Below are 22,941 nucleotides of genomic sequence, written 5' to 3'. Positions count from 1 at the left end.
ACGGTTCGTGTAGTGTAGCATTGCACAAACCATCACCTGTGGTAGTACATAGGGTGAGTGATTCATAAGGAGAATTAATACAACCATTGATACAAACCTTGTGTCTATGTTTCCACTTCTCCCTTGCCCATCTCTGAAGGTTGTACAGTTGTGCAGCAGTTTGTTCTTCTGGGTCTAATTCATAATAAAATACAGAAAATTACTTGATTATCTTCAATTTTCTGTATAATGTCCTCTACAACCAGTTACATTTGACCCAATTCTTTACATAGCAATATTGACAATCAAAACTGCAAAGATACAATACAAGTTTCAATGGTACTTACTGGGAATGTTCCAATGCAACATGAATCAACTGGCAGACCAAAGCCTCGGGGCTTGATTCATCATGTACACAAATGCAACCACACTGACCATGTATTGGAAATGCCATTACCTCTACATGCCTTAGGCCTAAACATCGTGAGCAGGAGGCAAAGCAGCAAGGCACCATTAGGGAGCATAACACTGGTGGGCTGTTAAAAGGGTAAATTGCCAATCGTCCACTGCCAACTCGTCCACTCACCACATGGTCTACCTTCATATAGTCTAATGCCATTCCGTCCATCAACATTTCGTCTAACAACCATTTGGTCCAACAACCATTTGGTCCAATCATCACTTCGTCTAATCACCATTTTATCTATTACAATTTCATCTAATAACCAGTTGGTCTAATACCCATTTTCTTTTCATTCATTTTACACAATTAACACTTTAGGTTAATTAGACCAAATGGTATATGGTCACATTTCATAAGTTGGGTATGCAAAAAGGGTGGCGTATGAACAATTTTCCACACGGTGCCATGGATAAATTGTTGCTACATCACAGCATCTTGACCAAATTTATTGAGTAATATCTCATTTTGAAGCTAGAACTATAGGCTAAATATATTACTATGAATTAGATCAATACAATATCAGGAACAAAAACTATAGCACATTAAGTTTGAAGTAACAGGGGTGGCGGAGCCGGTGGATGCTGTAAATGATAAAATATTAATTAAACCTAATTAACAACTTACTATAATATGTAATATGACTGTTATCCTCATATTTCTGGGTGTTTTAAAGCAGGGAACAACTAAATGTCATAAAAATTTGACAATTTTGAAAATATGCAACAATGGAAAACATGTGTATGTCAGCTCTGATCTGCAACCTTATCAATTAGTAAACCGGAGAGATTTGGTTAATTATCTAATTTGTCATCTTAATTTTTAGTACAAATGTTGTGTATCATTGCAACAAACATTTCTACCCATGATGTTGTCATTTTGCCAAGCATATAAATGCAGTGACAGGTATTTTGGGGGCAAAAATGTGAAATTAAATACTGTTAATTAATTAGTATAATTAATATGCATGAAATAATAGATGATTATTCAATTTTTGGTACAGATTTAATTATCATTGTTTCAAGATTATAACTGCAAAATACTAGGGAGATCCAATGTTGCATTAACTTTTGACATCATTTTATGTGCAGCAGGTCCAATTTGGGAAAAACACATTTCAAAATGCACATTTACATTGACGTCTATGTAATAATTAGCTGTTAATTAGTCATTTTAAGGAAAAATAAAGGTATTCGAGACTTCAAACTTTTTCATTCTTTAGAGAATGGTAATAGCTATAACATATCAAAAAATAAAAATTTTGACCATTTTTACCCTGTTCGCGAAATTGGACCACCTTATGACATGCGACCATATGGACTAAATGGCTATTGGACCAACTGGTTATTAGACGGAATGGCATTAGACTAAATGAAAGTAGACCATGTGGTGAGTAGACGAACTGATGATAGACCAAATGATAGAAGACGAGTTGGCAATTGGACGAATTGGCATTAGACGAATTGGAAATAAACCGTTAAAAGCTTGTACCCTAATGACCACATCCTAGAAATGTTTCTCTACAGAAGCTTTCCAACAGAACAAGGTTGCCATCATTTCCATAATTCTTAAATAGCATTTTCTAACCTGTCCTCAAAATTTCTAATTTTGAAATACATGCTTTTGGTCTTTACGTATACATGCCTGTGAGAGAAAGAGAAAAGTACTTACCAGATTGATGCTTGCTATTGGATTTGATGTGCTTGAAAAGCTCTCCAATTTCTCCAGGCATTCGCCAGGGCTGAAATGAAAGAAAAAGGAATTGAATATAATTTTGATTAGCATTTCAATCATAATACGATTCAAGACATGAAATATTGATCCCAGTTATATGCTTTAATAGACCTTATGCATGTAACGTCATAATCTCGTAGCGCCATCCCTCAGAGGATAAAAGAAAACACCTAAACCAAGTTGTCAGAGATGCGCCAGCTGCAGATCATTAACGCATTCAAGGCAACAGCCTTAGCCTCAGATGGCAGCGCCATGATGTCAATGCATAAGGTCTATTAGTCTCTTCGATAATGATCGCTTCTCTTACCTTTGACCTCCGGAAGAGCATGATGAGAGGGAAGTTTATAGGGATAGCAATAAGAGCTGTGACAATTCCAACGAGCACCGCTTCTCCGGATACATCGATCACCCCAAGCTCAGAATCCTGATGAAGAAAATATGTGAGAAAATTGAACAACATTGATACCTTCATAAATTTAACACCATTTTTCGTCACTGCTTTTAGAAAGGTTCCCACTTCTTCATCCAATCCTTCCGCTTCTGCACTGACAAAACAATGGAGAATCAGGAAAGCTGCTTTGAAATCCCAAATACTGCAAAGCTGTGGACACAAACTTTGTTAAAGGTATTGTCCCTAAGACTTCACTAAAGGACCTTAATGCAAGCACTTTAGATTAAACATGTATGTATCACGATTCGAATAATTTCACACTACAATATTCAAATCTTGTATGATAGGGATTTAATTGGAGGCCTTTGAATGACTCTGTTTAGGGATGGCATATAAGGTTACATTCTTTGCCAGTGAGTGCTCATTCATCAGTAAGCAAATTTAGATTTGCAAGAGAACTTCTGTGATGTAATTATTTTGCAATATTGTTCTGGACTCCTAGATTTGTGCATGCCCAGAAAACTTTTTGACCAATTCATTTTAAATAAATAATAGGATTTGTATAGCGCACGCATTCACCTTGCTAGGTTCTCAAGGCTCTCCCACTACTTCGGCTAAGCTAGTCTTCCGGTGCGCACAGCTTTTTGCAGAATTACTTCCTGCCGCTACCCATACCTCAACTGGGTTGAGTGCAGCACCAATGTTGGTAAATTTCTTGCCGAAGGAAAACACACCATGGCTTGGAATCAAAGACACGTCCTTCAGATTAAAAGACGAGAGTCTTAACCACTAGACCAAGACGCCCCCACTATGTGAACAAGCATTAAAATACTATAAAAAACATTTATATGTAAGTTGATTTTAATAAAAAACTAACATATTGTGAAACAGCTGATGGTGTCATACTCCCTACATAAACCCAACCTACCTTCTTATCTAGTTTCTGGTACCAGAGTGTATTGACACACATAAAACCCATGGAGATACAGAGACAGCATGTGAGACGTTGCACTCGGGTGAAGATACTGTATGGGGGTCTGGTGAAGACAGAACTCCACAGGTAATAGTCTGCAAAGTACTGGGATCCCTTGGCAAAGAAAGCCTAGAGATGGCAAGAGAACAATCGAGGAGAAAGAATAGTATTAAACATCACTTAACTATTATTTAGTGAAGTTATAATACATAGTATGCAACATTTATGTCCCCAAATATCCTTTGAATTTTTTCATGACCTTACCTTTGTGAAACCAAAATCTTCCACCACCAAAATATCTTGTTTGAGCATCCAATCATCCTCTTTCACTACACACCAACAGCGATGTACATTTCTCTTCAAAACTACCTATTCAATAGAATTACCCTCAAATCCTTTGGAATCCTTTCATAACATTACCTATGTGAGACCAACACCATCTACAATCACCAGACTCTAATTTCACCTTCCCATCAACCTTCCACTGCAAACCAACAGTCATATACCTCGTTGAAGGTTCAAACTACAAAATCAATGAAACTCTTTCATAAACCTACCTTTGTAAAACCAACCAAATCGTCAACCACCAGAAGCTCTCATTCTATCTTCCCATCATCCTCCTCTACTCCAAAACATTACCAATTTACCCATTTTTTTAACCACATACTCAATGTTAATATCCTCAAAATGCTCTGAAATTCTATCATGACCTACCTTTGTGAAACCAACCCCATCTTCAACCACCAGAAGCTCTCGTTCAATCTTCCCATCATCCTCCTCCACGGCAAACCAGCGCTCACAGATAAAGAACCATTTCTGCCCTGTCAGAAGATCACGTACTGAGACCCTACTCAGGTACCAGCTAGGTGATAGCCCGGCATTGTTGTGCCATAGCTGAAGCCGTTGGATGTTTCCGAGGGACTCTGGGACACTAGTCAATGATAGAACAATATTGTGAAGGAGATATACCAATAACAGTATAATACCAAGATAGAAGCTGGTAAGGTACTTGGTTTAATCACACACAGGTTTTCATGGCAATTTTCCCCTCTACAGTGTATGGGAAGTAAGTGTACTTGGGGCCCTTTTGAAAAGGTTTTAAATGCCATTATCTAGTGCATATAATGCACCTTGGTTTCTAACATTCATGTATTCACATGATTTAAACGCAATCATCAAATATCATGAAACAAATGTAATGACAGAGTGAAATAATATAATAAAAAAGATGAAATGCAGTTAATGTATCTCAGTTTGGTAAGAGCCAAAACAAATAAAGGCAAAAGCCTTATTCAAGACCAACATATAATTCTTCAAAATTGTAATACACATAGTTTCTACATGTTTTAACACAATAGAACTTCATTACAACTTTGTTGTGTTACAAATGGTGCAAAAAAAAATGAACAAATCAAGAAATTAATTGAGACAAAATCCACAACAAAATAGGAAAGGAAACATTATTTTCAGAGACAAAGTGTACATTTCAAATACAAAGTTTGAAAATGTGAGAATAGCAAATCAAATAAAATGTGCATGGAACAAAATTTTTCTAATGGAAAACAGTTTATTGTCCTTATGCATTCATCTAAAAAATATCAATGATGTTTTAAGAGGTGGTTCATATATCATACAATTCATTTAAGAAATAATGATCACACACAATAGATCAAATTGACAACAAACAGTGAATTTATACTTACTTTCAAATCACAATCATATTTTCAAGGTCCAATGAAAACAATAATTAAAAGGAGTACAAATACATTAAATTTATTCGACATTTCTTTTGTAAGGCTTTAAAAAATCCTATATATAGATCAAAATCTGCATGTATTTTTATCTGTAAAACCTCTATAAAATATTCAAAATACAACAATTCAAATTAGTCTAGAAATAATTCTTTCCCTTTTCAACGGCCAGGTCTGATCAATGTTCCAATACAAAAAGTCGTTAAGTGGTACAAAATTTAAAAATAGCGCGAAGAAGAGCCAAACGAAAGCTTTTCCTTGTGCATTCTTCAGAGTATGACGCACAAATGAATGGAAGCAAACACAACAAAAGAATGTAACAAAGGGTGCGTAGGCAGACTGGCGCGAAATAGTGAGCGCTGATTGGCTATTTAATTCCTAATGGTAAATTAGTCTTGCCCCCAGTCTGCCTACATGCCCTTTGTTCTATTCTTTTGTTGTGTTCGCTTTCATTTCATTTGCCGTCATACTCTGAAGAGTGCACAAAGAAAAGCATTTAGTATGGCTCTTCTTCGCGCAATACAAAAAGTAGTGGTCAATCGCCATAACTTCCAATGTGCTGTTGTGCAGCATATGTGCATATTGTTCAACAATCAACCAATCACAATCATTGTTTGACATTTGCAATTGATTGCAAAGCTTTGTTTTACTGGGCCATAGGATAGGATCATCCCACCGCTGCCACCAAATAATGAAAGGAAGAAAACTAAAATAATCTAATAACAAATAATTTATCTTTAACAACTTCTGAAAAAGAAATTGTTTTAAGGCAAAGAGTCCCAAAATAAAACTTGCTACTTGCATAATTATAAACATGAAGAAGAAAAGAGAAAAGAAGGAACTGGAAATCTCCCCTGTATCTCGTTTTGGACCAACAGGCTTGTTACAATTTTCAAGCACCTGCTTGACCAATCTTGACGGCTAGACAGGTAGATGTAAGCTCGAAACTTAAGTGTCTAGACTATGATGACAACATACCTGATGATAAATCTATCTCGTGAATTCCTCTCAAAGATTGGTTTGTCATCACAGATGAGTTCTTTGGTCTCTGAATGTCCCTCATCTCCGTGTAAGACGATGCTGATCCTTGCCGTCGTTCCTGCTGCAGTTCGGAACCCAGTCTCAACTGTGATGTCATAGCTAATGATTGATAAAGACAATAAGGCAGATTAAATCGTTTCAATAGAAATTATTTTAAAACACAGCTGAACTGATCTAAAGGCATTGTAAAGTCTCTATCAAATAGGTTCTAGCATACATGTAGTTTAATAGCAGCTATGTTGTTTCTTTTGGGGGAGATTGGCTTTTGAGTGAATCCAATTTGCAGAAGTGGGTAGTGCATTGAACATAGCTTGAAGAAGCCTATTGACAGAATACATTACTTTTTTTGCTTACTTCTGAACAATAATTAATTTTCTGATATGCTTTGTGAAAATTTGTCAGTGAAAACCATTAACTTGTTTTGTGAAATACTCCAAAGAGCTGACAGCTTAAAACATTATTAGCACTGGATAAAAGGGGAGTGTTTCATCACACTGCCATCTGACAAGTTGTCAGATCTGACAACTATCCTTTTGTTTTCATTGGCTGCGAAGCACAGCTGTCTGCCTATAATGTGTTACTATGGAGTTGGGCTAAGACAGGTGTCTAGTTATGACTATAGTAAATGTCAAATAAATCAGACTTTGCATAAAGATCTGATAAGTTCCTTTCATAAAATGCTTTCCAGATACTGCTAAACTAAAAATTTAATTTCTTAACATTTTCTTCTCAAGCACCTCAAATGCTAAATATATGGCTCTGCATGTCGCTTGGCTTATCTAAAAAATAAAGTCCCTTTTTCCAGGAAAGCTATTGTTAAAACAATGCACTCACTATTGTCTATCTCCTGGTTGGTTATCCTTCAAGTAGATCAATCCTTGCTTCTTCTCATCGTGACGGTCGGCATAGTAACAGTATATAAACAAAAGAGCATACACTCCGATCAACCCAGCAACAAACATGTACGTCACTGGATTCTTGTTCGGCCTGTAATTCAGAGAGGTAAAAGATGAAATATATACTTGTTGAAGTACTAAATAGAGTCTTTTTGCAGGATTCCTGCTATAATGGTAGGCTATGCATCTTTTTGTAGTGGCTTTCCTGCATTCCAAATTGTTTTGCCTATGATGAAATGTGAGGATTGGTAATGATAATCTGCCTGCAGGATTCCTGCGGGAAAGATGCGACTCTGTGCAACTCTGCGCATGTGGGTGTGTGTTTTTGTGACCTTAGGTACATGCCGTACATTTGTAAGTTATTTCATTCTCCCCTTCCTCACTCTTCACTCTTTCTTCTCTAGGCTCTCCTCTCCTGTCTCCACTTTCATTTTCTTAATTCTATTCCTTAAACTTCTTCCCTGTACACTTTCTTCTCTCCTATTCTGTTCGCTTACATGATGTATATGCATGTATTCTTATGTATCTTTGCACTGTGTTTCACAGGTGATCTATGTCTTACAAGCTGTGCTTTTTAATGGATCACCTCAGTTCTACATTTTAATTAATGATAATTCATGGTTACTTCATTAATGACATGTACAATGTTTTGTAGAATTGAAATAAACTTGAACCTCAACTCTTACTTTTAAAACGGTATCTAGGGGGGGGGCTAAATACAGAGAGGGGTAAACTAGCTTTAAACTTAAACCCATTGAAGAATGAGCTCGCATATACACAGGCTAAAGTCTCTGGAAAACACATGCTTGTAGCAAAATCATTGAGTGTCCTATGGGTTAATACTGTACCTAACATAACAACAGACATGAACAAATGTGAAGGAAGGAATCAAAGCTTACCCGACGAAGAGCTGCATGTCGACAAAGGTGACGATGCTGAGGATGGGGACAAAACTAACTCCAAAGGAACTGAGATGGGTGCACAGGCATTGTGTGGTATCAAAGGTGGATGTAGAAGATGTAGAGCATCCGTCAGGTGACCAACTCACTAAAAAAGAAAGGAGCAACTGAATAACTAATGTTTCTACTATTAAAAGTCTGAACTAACACTTTCAAAACCGAAGAATTTACTTCTGATAGAACAAAAGGTGTGTCACAGATTTTCCGAGGATATAATCAACCATAACTGAAAGTGTATTGTTTCTATGAATCTGCATGAAAGATTGATGTCAGAGCTCAGGATAGAAGCTGGCTATCCAAACATTCAACACCAATATAAAAATGGGTTTCATTTCAATAATATAGTGGGGATGTAAAATTTAAGCACTGATCATGCAATACTTGAATATACTATATATCAGTACCATCTGGATCCCAGAACTGTTCTCAGTATGACGATGCTTTCAGTTTAGGTCATGTGTAGTGTACATCTCTCAACCCCCCCCCCCCCCACTCCCACCAAAAAAGGAGTCAGTTTAATACCGATGCAAACCATTGCTTAGGTCATGGGGTAGTTTTCACAATGCTATCCTGCCTATGCTAATGCTTTCTTTCATTATGTTTACTTTTATTAGGAACGAGTGTTCACTTTAGCATTTTATTAAAAAAGCACAATTGATATCCTCCACTCACCTTCTGCAGGATCCCAATAGAGGCACTCTCCCCACCACATTTTGAGTAGATACTCCCTAGTCTGATCACCATCCTGACGGAACACTGTCTCACCAAACTCACCATCAACAAGAGCCAGGTAATACCGGCCAGAGACTGAGTTAAAGTAAAAGAGGACATTATAGCATGGACATGGATATTTCAAATTTCATAATCAATGGGTGCAAGGACTGATTGAAGTGAACAAAATGTACAAAAATATTATAGTAACGAGGATACTATGGTAACAACTAGACTATGGTACGTAATAATACTTTCATCATCAACAAGCGCCAATTAATACCTGCCTGAGACTGAGTTAAATATAATACAAAAAAACTGGAGGATTATACATAATAAAGTAAGGACAAAGATATTATTAGTTGTACAATGCTTGTTCATGCAAAATGCAAAATATTGAGGTTCTGGTTCTATACTCCATGAGGCAGAAGAGTGGAATATAGAACCAGGGAACCCCCTGTGCGTAAAATATTTACTCTGTGCTTGTTATCTGGTCTACGCACAAAGTGAGCCAGTCTCATATTTGCTAGAGGGGTCTCTGCAGGACAATCTTCTGCTCAAGAGATGCTTGAAGTTGGAGTATCTGAATATCTTGCTTACCATTGAAGCTGTCTGGTGGTAGGAAGATATCAATGCGATTGATGTCGTCATTGTGACTCCAGCACAGGTCATACCTCGTGGGTGTCGGCTCTAATCCGTACCTGTACAAATCAAGATGAATCAGTTACAACCTTTTTTACTACTGAATTCTGAAATTATAAAAGCTTTGTACAGGGACAACCCAGTTTCATAAGATGATAGCACTACTTAAAGATAAACTCTGGAACTGGTAACAACAGTAATGGTTAAATCCCATAATGTAAGCCAATACTAAAATAAGTGCAAAGATATGTAAAATACCATGGCCCGTATTCTGAAATCTGGTTTGAATTAAGCCCTGGTTTAAAGTTGTGGTTTAACTATGGATAGCCAACTGGGGCACAAATCCCTAACAGTACACATCCAATTTATTAACATTTTTGACACTCAAATTGTTCATAATTGTCTGGATATGATAACTGAAGTATTTTGATGTATTTTTCGTCATTATGAAAGCAAAAATAAACAAAATAGTAAACAAAGGCCTACAATATAAACAGAATTTTTGAATTTTTGGCTCCCCATAATTTTAGCACAGAGTTAGACCGTGGTCTAATTTAAACCTGACTTCAGAATACGGGCGAAAAGTGTTTCCATGAACTGTAACTGATTACTACGTGAGATTTTTATTTTACTTTACTCTTCAATTTATGAGCCTCAGAATTGGCTTTTGTTGTTCTTAAAACTGGCTTGTATAGATATTACATCAAGCATTGTGGTTAACACTGTTCCAATTCTTCAATGCTCAGGGCAATATTTAATTTTGGTACATACACTTTCCAAGATAAAATATGGAAAGTAAGAAACATACTAATGTCGCCAAATGGATGAATCCAGCTGATCAAAGAAAGCTTCAAATGACTGGTTGTTCAAATTGGTTAAAAATACATAATCAACTTGCCTGGTCATAATTAGCGACAGAAGAATTGACTATAAAGTACACTCATGAAACTCTTCAAGTATATTCTGATTAAAGTCTTTTTTCAAATAATAATCATGTGCCTCTCCAATTTCTTTTCATTTTTTTGTGGGAGGGAGTAACGCAACCTATTCCGGTCTTCTCTATGTCTTTAATCATAATATCACTTTTTAAACATTTGCCTCAATTTTTTGAGGGAAATACAGGCCTTTCAAAATTGAGTTCTTAAATCTGCAAATAATAATTCAAAACATAAAATACGCTAGGATTAAGTCTTTGTTTTGGTTTTATCCTTTCAGATTCCTTTCCAATAATCCTTGTATGAATTGTAAATAGTTCATAATTCAAAATGATCTCTAATTACTTTTAAGGGTGTGTTCAATATTAGTTTCAAAATTTAAACGGTAACATGAATCATGATTGAAAGCGTGATTACAAAACGCTGATATAATGAGAAACAAAGGGTGTGTTCAATGTCCTCCATTCCCGGTCGTAAAAGTAAACGTCTTTCAAATCACGATTTTCGGAGGTAAAGTTGAACGTCAAATAAGATGTGTTTGTAAATGCGATCACCTCAAATTTTACAAACATGCGTCAGCATTGCGAACACCATTGAGTTTTGAACATCTTTAAATTTGCTCTAGCAGTGGAAGCCTACACAAAGTGGTGCCAAATTGACCTTTCTTGTGATGGGTTACACTGCGCAATAATGCTGCGCAAACAAAAGCAGGAAATTTAAAGACGATCAACATATAAACAGCTTTATATTTTCAACACTAAACAGTGCACCACTGATCGTGTTTGTGTTCTGTGTTTTGTAATTCAGTTTTAAATCATGATTCCTGTTGCTATTTAAATTTGAAACTCGACATTGAACACACCCTTAATGTAATAACACTAATTTGTTCTCTCACCTTAACAGGACTGTGATTGGGATGGGGCGCTGTATCGGAGTAAGCCTGATGGAGATGTGAAAACTCTGATAGATGTTAGTCCGGGAGACATTGAAAGAATGCACGCTCATGTATGCAGGATCAAAGGTGTAGTTATAGGAAAGTTGCAACTGATTGGCAAAAACAAAGATGATTTGAACATAAACAATACTAATCTGGTTATTGATAATGAGATTAAATAGACATTGGTGGATCCATGAAATACAGAGGGGTGAAAGCAGGAAATTTCAAAATAGGGGGAGCCAATATGACAATCTCCTTTGGTTTAGCTTTAGAAATATGTATATTCCAAGGCGGTCGTCAGATGGTAAAACGGTCTATCTCGAAAATCGCTGTTCTGACCATTTTACCATCTGACGGCCGTGTGAGGTGCCGGTAAACTGGTCTAACTCGAAAATAGACCATTTTACCATCTGACAGCGATGATTCAAAAATCTCGATTAAGAAGGTTAAAAGGTTTATGTAAAAGATTGCTCGTTTTACCTCCAAACGATATTACCGACAATGGGCTAACTCAAAGATAGACCATTTTACCATCAAATCTAAAGGAAAATACAAAAAGTGAATTTACCTCAAAAAGTCAAATTTTCGAGTTAGACCGTTTTACCATCTGACGGCCGAAGGGATTGTTACAACATAATGGGAGGGGGATGCCCATCCTTTATGCCCCTGCATGGATCTACCACTGGATGAAATAAAGTTACAAAATAAAATATTCATAACAGTTGTAATATCAATTCAAATAATCAAGGGCTCATACCCACACTGTATACTAAGTAAAGAAAATAATAAGATATAAAGACAAGAATAAATATCTAGAATTTATCTGAGCCTATTCAAAATATGGTTCAAACCTCTTCAGATAAGTTGTCAATGTCAATGAGGATTTCTTCTCCGGCAGGAAGATTTGAGACATTTACCAAGCTGGGCTCATCCTCATCACAGGAGAATAGCTCAAGGGATGCTACAGGTGTAGTGACCTATATGTAGAATCAGAGACAGGACCGTCATAAGCATTATCCCTTACACCATAATCATTAACTCTCAGCAGCATCATCATCATCACCAGCACAACCATCATCTTAATCATCCTATCATCATCATCATCATCATCATCATCACCACCATCACCATCTTCATTATCATCATCTTCATTATTAAATTTATCATCATGAACACCATTACCTTCACCATCACCACCACAACCATCTTTATCATCACCATTACCATCATCATCACCATAAGTGTCACTGACAACATCATCATCATCATCATCAATCTTATATTTGCCACCTTTACATATTTGTCATATTTAAATTTCAGAACTATCTATTATTGTATTCAGCAATAAGAAAGAAATTAAATTGATATTGTCTTCATGCCCCACTGTGGGACACTGACACAATTTATTCCAATTAATTCAAATTTTGCCCTACCTTATTTGCACCTTGACCCCACATGAAAGGATTGTCCACGTAGGTCACCATGTGAGCGTCGTAGCAAGGGTAATTCCAGCGGTACCTGTCAGTCCAACTATCCTCCGCCTGAGGTTTGCCTACCAAGGCATCCAAGCCCGGTGGGAGGGTAAAGGTTGCGCCCCCAGCCAAGAAGGTGGCTCCAGCCAGGGTACCTAGTCTGGACCCCTGGAGGCTTAGCAGGGGACTGGTGAGTATCACTGCTGCACTCTCAGTGGTCATGTGACCAAGATATACCTGTAAAGAAAAGTACAAGAATATATATGTTTGACAGTGATGTCTGTTTTAATGCAAACTCACCTAAAAAGGTGTCCAAGTTCTTCAAATATGATGCTTTCAATTTATTCAGTTAGTATTCCCACATCAGAGATGCCAAATTCAAATCCTAGCAATGCATCCAATTCTAGGTTGGTAACCATGGCTCAGTGAGAGATCATCTAAAGTATGCATTATGTACATGGGAAAAGGCTGTGATGCATGCGGGACAAAGAGATAGGGGAACGAGCAAAGTCCATAATAGACAAGACCTATGCGAGGAAAATTTGAACTCTAGAAGTACTTTGGGAGACACTCATTCAGGAACAGATCTATTTCATACAATTGAGACTCAGACTTAATGGACATTTTCCCAAGCAAAGTTCTCATGATTTGATATCAACTTATTACTATCAATTACGAGCTTAATCGCTCACGATGGCGGTCTCCTGCGTTCATTTGTTAATGTTGCTTTTATTATTATTAAAATGTGAAGTATATGCCCACACCATTTTTTTTCTAATTATGTATTATGTTTATATTGTATACATTATGGATTATTTTGTATATTGCAAACAATGTAAATATTTTTGATAATGTAATGTGAATGCAGAAATAAAAATAAAACAATCAAACTTATTAGCACAAACAAAATGAAAGCCAAATTGGCTATTTTCAAGCTTATTTGATTTCAAAAACTTTTCAATATTCACTTTCACAGACTTGGATGATGCAAACTCTATGTAATGGATCTAATCAAATTTGGCACATTAAAATTGTGTGAAATTGTCCTGTTCAAAACTCTTATCCACCTATAGAGGTTTATAAAAACATCATTTTCCAAAAAGACTTTAGTCTTTCAAAAGGGGGAAACTCTATAGTCTATTAAAAGGGAATAACTGACATGTCTACCACACTGACATACCTGAAGCATGTCAATCATGGCTGTCACCATCTTCTCTGTGATGTCTCTGGAGTCCTCTGGTGACAGGATTTCCTCAGTGTGGTTATGATGGAAAGACTCCAGGATGTTGGAAGCAACCATGGTCATCACCTCCAGGGCATCACGGGCTAGACTGGGCTCCTCCCACCTGCAACGTGCGCTTGACGTCGCTAAGGTCGTCAGGAGGCCGGATATCTTCCTCTGGCAGGGGGCATTCAGCTGGGATGGATACAAATCAACGAACACAAGGTTAATACACAGTTTTAGGGTCTTTTTTTATTAGGTCAATCTGGCTACTACCCCCAATGCAGCTTCTAGGACACATTATCCCCTCCCCATCCCCTTGCGTCCACACACTACTCTTTACGTAACTGCATCTCTCAAGGCTTAAACCAATTAATTTGAATAGAAATTTATTCTTTTAAGAACTGCTGTTAAAATTTCTTTTTTATATATCACAAAAATGTCTATTTCTTTTGCATACAAATTCTTCTCTTTTAATTCAATATCAAATATTCTTGAAAGATTACCATATCTGGTGGCATAAAACATTGACAAGACAATTCTATTAAACACCATGGAAATTACTACAAATTGATCCTTATTGCCAATAAAAATTTCCACATAAATGGTGTACTAGCTCCCACCACGTCATTCTTCTATTGAACCATTTCACTTAAATGGATAGGCGATGCATTTAATTGGTGGTGCAATGGGTGGAGAAATGGGCGGTGCAGATGAAAAGTGAGGTTGGACTTAATGTATTAAATGAATTTTGACACTGTATAATGACTAGAGGAAGAAGATAATTCAATATGACTCCCTACCTCTACTGGTACAGAGGACACCTCATTAATGGCACCGACAACCTGAAGAATTTCATACTCATCTCTGATAGGTAGCGCTAGAATACCTTCAAGCAAGGCACTACGTATTGCACATCTCTCTGCAATGACCTGTGGAAGGATAATGCCATTTGTAAAGTTAGCACAACTCTATGCATAACTTTAAGCACAACTGTAAAGATAAATGCCAGTTGTGGTAATGATTTCAAATGAGTTTGTACAGAATCCAATTAAATGACCACCCAAGTGTATGTACGTTTATATAAAAACATATGTACCAAAGGAAACTGGAAGATATTGTGTAATTGCTGAGAAATGACAAAAAACAAGCATATTTGAGCACGATGTCTGGTCTTTAACCCAGCAACAATAATACACATTTACAACTACTGTATAACAAATAATTGCATTCATATTACAAGAAATAAAAAAGTAACATACTTTCCCCTGAAAATATCCAGTAACATCAAATATTCAACATAGATATTTCGAATTCAATTAATGAAACACAGACTAATATTTGCCTTGCCATATCAGTCACTTGTAGGATTGTACACAGAAATCGGCTTTATTAAACAGTCCCTAGTTCCCAGTATACCCTTTTTCCCATTCAACAACTAAACATAAAATGGAAAGCATTATTTCCAATTACAACTTCTCAAGGCTCCTGATAGTTATCATCAAATTATTAAACCCTAACCCTTTTTATTACTGATAACAAATGTAATTTCAGCAAGGTTCTAAAAATGATCCATAAAGCTGTCATTTGTGACTTGATTATCAACTGACACCAACTGAATAAAGCGTTGAATTTGTAAAAATATACAAAAAAAATCTTGAAAAAAATTATGAATTTGCAATTTCCTTGATCTTACATGGCAGTGGTCAGAATCATGATCCTCGTCAAAGACATGGGAGAGTTGATTGAGCAGGTGTGCCACCAAACGCACATGGGAGGTGATGTTGAGGTCGTCGCCATGGGCAACGTACAGCGACAGCATACTGCTTGAGCCCACGGACACAGCATCCCTAAAAATATTTATTATTCATTCACAGAACAAGTATTACAAGATTCAATATAAATGTTATACAATGACATAATAAAAACACAGTAATTACAAAACAATTTACATGACAAACTGACCACCAGAAATCTCCAGTGACAAGTGCTGCTGTCTTCATGGTACTCTGCAAAAACACTGGTGTTGATTAACACCAGCCCGGTATCTATATCGGAAAATACCAGGTGGGTGTTTCATAAAGCTGTTCGTAAAGATACGCACAACTTCAAGCACGACTGGAATATGTTCTTAGGTCCTAAATCAATTACATAGACATATCACAAAGCACAAGAAAGGATCACCAGTCATGCGTAAAGTCATTTGTATCTTACAAACAGCTTTATGAAACACCCACCAGGGGAGTGTTGAAAACAACACCAGTGTTAAGAATCAAACCGATATTGGTTGAACACTGATTAGTGTTTGTAGCCTAGAGCCGAAGTTGCAATGTTTCAACACCTCTCAGGTGTGTTTCTATATAAACACCAAGCTTGTATTTAACTAACATCAGTATTTTTTGCAGTGTACAGTAGTATTTCATGAAGTCTGCATTTTCACAAACTAATGTGCTCTCAGCGAATCAGATGCTGGAATTTTCATTCGCGAGTAACATCTGTCACATGATGAAAATGTTTTGTTTAGATTTAAGTTTTACGTCTTAAGTAGATTTCCCAATGGAGCAATTGTCACTGGAACATGCCATTGAATAAAAACACTGAAATCATATTACTACAGGGAAGTCACAAGAAAATTATAAGGAATACCAGGTCTCGTAATACATAATAAGTCTTATAATAAATTGCAAATTTGCAATGGATTGTTGGTGCGATTCTTGTATCAAAATCTCTAATTTAGTAGGTCATTGAAATTAATCTAGCAGTTTTACAACTGAACTTTGCAATTGATTGCCAATAAGTTTCTTGTAACACCCCCACAGATTTTTAACTGGTTAAAATTAATCTATGGAATGCCACAATCACATATTATTTCACCATCTAGAAGGCATACCCAACTACCACATTCATACATACCAGATATATGATGGTGTATATACATGTATGAATGGGGGTCGCTGAATTTTGAAATCGATTCAACTGAAATAACTTTTGCTTCCTCTGTTTTAACACAAAATTCTGACTTTTCGTAGATAGGACCACAGGCAAAATACCCTGAAAGCACTATACTAAGTACTCAAATATTTCTAATCTTGGTGATAAATAATGGCATCGTTGGCTTTCCTTGACTCAGATTGATTTAATGAAAGGTCCTTTTTATGAGAAAGAACTCCAGGTTCGCCCTATTAAAAAAGCTATTTTGTAATGTAACCGGATTTAACAACTTTCAAACAAAGGAAGCTTGCTTCGATCTGTATTCACCTCACAAAATTTTAGTAATATTCATACAACAATCGCTTCCTTTTATCCCTGTTTTCCTCTGAATATGTAACCAATATATTATTGTAGGAAAATGTAATTAATTTATTTATTATTTTTAAATGCTGAAACATCTGCTGAATATGAAGCCATCTGTCAGGGTTGAGGTTTTTAATTCAAATATAACCATAAATATCACTTGTTTACCCTACTGCATGGGATTCAGATAATTTGGAATCATCTGGACATTATTTGGAAATTTATCTAAAATTATCTGAAATTATCTGGAAATTTTTTGGAAACACTGAAAAGAACAAAATGAGCTCTATGTAATTTTAAAAGAGTAATACATCATTTGATAAGCTACAAAATCACAATGATGGCATTATGAACATGTACATGGAGAGAAAAATATCCACAATATTTAGCATCTGAAAATACACAGTTAGAGCACGAACACTATGAACAAACAGAAGAATAATTAAGAACATATGGATACATACAAAATAAATAGAAAAGATAAACATACAGTATGAGAAGGGGATGAACTTATTCCATATTTTATCACAACTGAAATAAAAAAATATATAGAAATGGTTTTGATTCTGTCCAAATATTGGATGATATTTTGTTGTTTTCTTTTTAATGAAGTATGTGTACTGAATGAATGTTGCTGAACAAATGAAATGAAATAAAATAATCAAAACTAATGTGAATCAATACATATATAATGTGCGTAAATTACATGCAGTGTGATTATGACTGAGAGAGTGAATTTACTGTACAATAATAAAATAAAAGCATCTACGGCCCTGCATTCCTGAGCAAAGACCCAATTGCTCATCCTAATTTACTATAAAACAAACTCATTCCTGAAACAAAGACCATCAATACCCGCAGAGAGTAATGACCCTAAATGTACCTGAAACACAGATTGTGCTATGAAAATAAAATATAGGAATTCTTTATGTATAACACAGGAGGCTTCTGAATGTCATACTGAAAAAACTATTTAGCAGAATATCGAATTTCATCTCCAATTTGCAGACAGACGACTCACTCAATGCGAGATCCAGTCTTGACATAAGAATGTTTAGTCTTTCAATTGATTCACAGAGCTATGATATGTAACTCACTATTTTCCTAAATGAAGCAAAACTTCACAATTAAAAATCAACCAACTACATCATGTGGTACCCATTCAGCCAATGAGAGCTCATTCACACGATACTGTGTAGGTTTTTTAAGTTTCTTTGTCATTCTCTGTCATTGGGATTAAAAAGGTATGCAGATTGATTATTTTCTTGAGATCCAGATTTCAAGAAATTTTTTTTTTTAATCATTTTGCAGAGGAAAACGGCCCTGACAATTTGTCAGTTTTTAGTAGTTTCTTTGTTTGGCTCTCTTCTTTGGAAAATAATCTGAATGCATTTTAAAAATATATCAAGATATAAATGGGGGAGTTGAAACTGAATGATATATATATGGGCAAAAACATTGTACCAACTTTGAACTTGAAACATCAATCAATAACAATAAATAAGCATAAATAATTGCATCATCGTCTGTGAAATGGGGGAGCGATGACGTCCCGCTGTTGTAATCTCCTCCTCAATCTGGTGCTGCGTATTAAGAAATCAGATTATCTGCTAAAAACATATATTTGATATCAATGCATCCTCAAATGTGGTACACAAATATTTGGGGAGTATGCAAAGCAGGTCATTAATGTTAATTAATCAAGCAATGTGTATATTTCTAAGTCTTCTTGGGATATAATTTATTATAAAAATAATGAGGAATAGTTGATGGGTTGTAAAGTTACATTATATAATCAGGGGTTGTTAGGACCTTGTATCTCAAATAAAGAGGTTTTCCATTGTTATCATTTTAATGATAAACTTTAATTAGAACTGTTTTCTTCCCCTCTCCAGAAAATTTTACAGTTTGTTTGAGATACAAGGTTAAGTTGCCCAAGCAGTCTTATGCAGTGTAAAATTATGTTTAGTTAAATATGCATTGGTAAACATTTTAATATGGAAGCAATGAATGCTGAATGATGTGTATACACATAGGTATTCAATGAGGGAATGTGGGGTATAACATTGAATAAATTTTGTATGGAAAAAAGATGAGAAGGTTTTTTTGTGGACATGTTCACGAAAATCATTCTTAGTTTAACATTCACTTTGAGAAGGTATTTGATGAGGTGAATGGCATATGACATCTTGTATGTGAATTTGAACTGACTTTGTGTGGATTTAAATTGACTTTGGTGGATTCATTCATTGAGACATTAAGTGGCTTTATATTCTGATTTTTTTTACTTTGAATGGTTTGTCATATTTTAAAACATCACGCACCCACATCAACATATCACAAACAAACAGAAGCAAAAGACCTCAATCAGATAGACACTGTAGTCGGTTATCTCCATCTCCAATTAGAGAGACCAAGAGGCAACTAGGAGATCACTTCTTCTCTATGTGATTCTCTATGACAGAGAGCTCCAGGAAAACAATTCTCCAGCAAAGAAACAACATCTCCAAAGCCACATATGATATCAAGCTTGGCATCAAGTTTGATATCAAGTTTGCAATCACGTTAAGGCATAACCTTAGATAATTCCATGTAGACTGTGTGCGAACTACCACACAAGACTATTACTTTCAGAGAACAAAAAAACATTAAATGATATCACTAATCACACTCTTGACCATATTCATATTGATGGTTTTATTTTATTTGTGTTGATATCATTTTAAATTCATTCATTGTTGATATTGACTTTATTCATGTTGACATCATTTGAAGTTAATTCATTTTTATACAGCTTTGATTGCATTCATGATGACACCATTTGAAATGAATTCCATGTTGATATAAGTTTGATTGCATCCAGGTTGATATGATTTTTAATGACCTTATAATTGATATTGTTTGGATTGCATTTATCTTAATTTTGTTTTTTAATAGTCAAATGCGATTTATTCATGAAATAAATAAACACAGTATGAGGGGGTTTCAAACCAGGAAATTGAATTTGATTGCATGTTCTTCAAACCTTTGCATTCAATTTAAAATTCCTAGACAATTTGAACGCAAAAGAGTCTTAATCCTTTTTAATCCCCTTGGATTCATAATCTTTGACAGGATGGAATGAAAATGATGACATACAAGTAGGATTCATGCAGAATATGTCATGAATAGCACATACTTGATAAATGCCTTACTCATGCTTGGCTTTAAAGTATAAGTTTTGTTTCATGCTGATACAAAAAGCAACTCATTGATCTAAGAGTACCAGCTGAAAGTCTTTTTGATCACTTTAACGCAAGGTGAGTGTGTTATCATGCCATAAATATGATTGTAAAAGGAACAAAGACTTTCAGTCGGTACAATACAGGAAGAATAACTAGTGGAATGTTGGCTAAAGTGGACGACCATTAAATAGAGAAGACAGAACACATCACACATAGAAGGGCCCTTCACCATACATTTAAACACACTTAAAAGGTAAGATTATATACATTTGATTGCAGGCAAAAAGTATAAATGAACAAACTGTTGGGTTAATTGCAAGTAAATATCATAGGTTATCTGCTCTGAGGATGATACGCTTTTCAGATTATGAAAAAGTGATTAAAATACATGAATGATTAAAGTATTATAGTTACTGCCAAAAGTATACATACACTTACAAAATATGAATCTTTTTTGTTATATGATAATTCAGACTTATTCATATGTGTTTTTTTTTACTAATTGTATGTATACCTTTGAGCTCAAAATATATTAGAACATAAATCTATAAATATCAACAATAACATTTCAAACAAAACAAAACAAAAAAGTACCCATAAGCTATCAACAAATAATCAAAATACAAGGGACTGAAAAGAAAATTAAAAATGAAAGAAAGTATGGTGGTGTGGTTAACACTTACAGATATTCCAGCTTGTTTTCTAAACTTTCAAAAGACTTTGGGAAGACTGGTATGGCAATATCACAAACAGATGTTTTGCCTCCCTTGCTGTCCACTATGGCTAACTTCAGATAAACTGTCATGAGAAAGGATATCAGTCAATAATTATTGACACTTCATTTAAACAGTGTTTTGACAGTATAAGTATTAAGCTGGAGAAGTACAAATTAACATCAACATTTTGTTCACAGTTTTGCTAAGATAAAAATATACCATCATTCTCTTTGTAAACTCAACAAATAATCAAAGAGATGCAGATAATTTACTCAAATAACTTGTAAAGTCAAAGAGAATATGGAATTAAAAGAATTTCACAAATGAAATAAAATGGATGAATGAAAGAATGAGTGAAGCAATACAACAAACAATATTTTTGGAAGGGAGCTTCTGTAATGTATATCGATTCAGACCAATAACAATTACTCAAATGTATTTTACACAAAGCACATTACAACATTTAGGTCTTCAAAAAATCAACCAATGAAATCTAATCCATTACCATTGTGGTTGTTTTCCGCATGTCCAGCAGGCAGTAAAAACCTGACCGATCGGTCCATTCCAAAATATAAAATTGTCTCTGGGTCTGATTGGTTAAGACTATATCTGACCTCATACTGCAAAGGAGTGTCCTAGAATAAAATCAAAGCATCAGAAATATCTCCGTAAACTATTATGAAAATTAAAAAAATATATTTAATTCGATTCAATTATACATCATCATGTAAAGCACTATACAAATGAATCCTGCTGTTTGATAGGTTACAATAAAATTGCATCACTAACAGGAGGTTTTTGGCATTTCATTGATATTTCTAACCAATAGCTTTGGTTCTTAAAGCCAAATGATCGATTAAAAACATTTCAATTATGTGCAAAGTCAGAAAAATGTTGCACTACATACTATATTCGATAAAAGTGCATTGAACTTTATACATCTCAGATAAAAAGTTTGTTGAAGTGCGTAGTATCTCATCAATAAAATGATAGAACATAAGCATAATTAACTACATGTATGCACTTAAAGTAAACTCGTATCATTATGTGTGAAATAAAGCAAATAATCACCTTGTGGATTTAGGCAATAAGAATAAGAAATACTATTACTTCCACAAACATATATATACATAGGTAAATATGCTATCTTATGGGATCAAAGAAATATGTTTCACTTAGGCAAAAGGAGAGGTAAATAATACCTGCACTGTATAATCCGTTCTGAAAATTGCTTGTAGATTTGCTTCAAGGAAGGTCAAAGTATTCTGACTTAAGGCTACATCAAGACAACTTAATAAGTAATATGACATATCGTTCACCTAGAAACTGAAATAAATGGGTATTCAAGACACAAAGCCTACCTCATCTTTCCACGAGTGACAAACAGCAGAAAAGAAAGTATCCAATTCTGTCCCACTATCCGGGGAGATTGAACATATGCCCAGCTGAGGAGCTTCGTTGACTGTGACATACTGATATGCTTCAGCCTGCACCCCAGGGCTTCCATCTGAATATAATGGGAATATGATGACATGAATTACTTGAATGAATTTCTATTAAATATCTTTAAATCATTGTGTGGCTGGTGAATAAATTAAGAAGAT

At 35.3% G+C, this 22,941-nt stretch overlaps 1 protein-coding gene across 1 annotated transcript in view; it reads right to left on the bottom strand.

Annotated features, from left to right (window-relative positions):
* Nucleotides 1–22,941, bottom strand: part of LOC129274293 (polycystin-1-like protein 1) — an 81,425-nt gene that overhangs the window by 5,429 nt on the left and 53,055 nt on the right. Inside the window, exons 29-47 of the mRNA XM_064108487.1 lie at nt 22,699–22,844; nt 21,843–21,972; nt 21,305–21,419; nt 15,800–15,953; nt 14,907–15,035; nt 14,062–14,298; nt 12,843–13,118; nt 12,261–12,386; nt 11,368–11,516; nt 9,496–9,596; nt 8,857–8,991; nt 8,125–8,272; nt 7,164–7,316; nt 6,267–6,428; nt 4,252–4,468; nt 3,493–3,666; nt 2,481–2,597; nt 2,111–2,180; nt 98–174 (exon numbers count right to left, since the gene is read on the bottom strand). Of these exons, the coding sequence (XP_063964557.1) occupies nt 98–174; nt 2,111–2,180; nt 2,481–2,597; nt 3,493–3,666; nt 4,252–4,468; nt 6,267–6,428; nt 7,164–7,316; nt 8,125–8,272; nt 8,857–8,991; nt 9,496–9,596; nt 11,368–11,516; nt 12,261–12,386; nt 12,843–13,118; nt 14,062–14,298; nt 14,907–15,035; nt 15,800–15,953; nt 21,305–21,419; nt 21,843–21,972; nt 22,699–22,844 (2,816 nt within the window). The remainder of the gene's footprint in view (nt 1–97; nt 175–2,110; nt 2,181–2,480; nt 2,598–3,492; nt 3,667–4,251; nt 4,469–6,266; nt 6,429–7,163; nt 7,317–8,124; nt 8,273–8,856; nt 8,992–9,495; nt 9,597–11,367; nt 11,517–12,260; nt 12,387–12,842; nt 13,119–14,061; nt 14,299–14,906; nt 15,036–15,799; nt 15,954–21,304; nt 21,420–21,842; nt 21,973–22,698; nt 22,845–22,941) is intronic.

This window comes from Lytechinus pictus, chromosome 13, assembly GCF_037042905.1.
Source record: "Lytechinus pictus isolate F3 Inbred chromosome 13, Lp3.0, whole genome shotgun sequence".
Classification (NCBI taxonomy): domain Eukaryota; kingdom Metazoa; phylum Echinodermata; class Echinoidea; order Temnopleuroida; family Toxopneustidae; genus Lytechinus; species Lytechinus pictus.
This window is presented reverse-complemented; position numbering and strand designations above follow the sequence as displayed.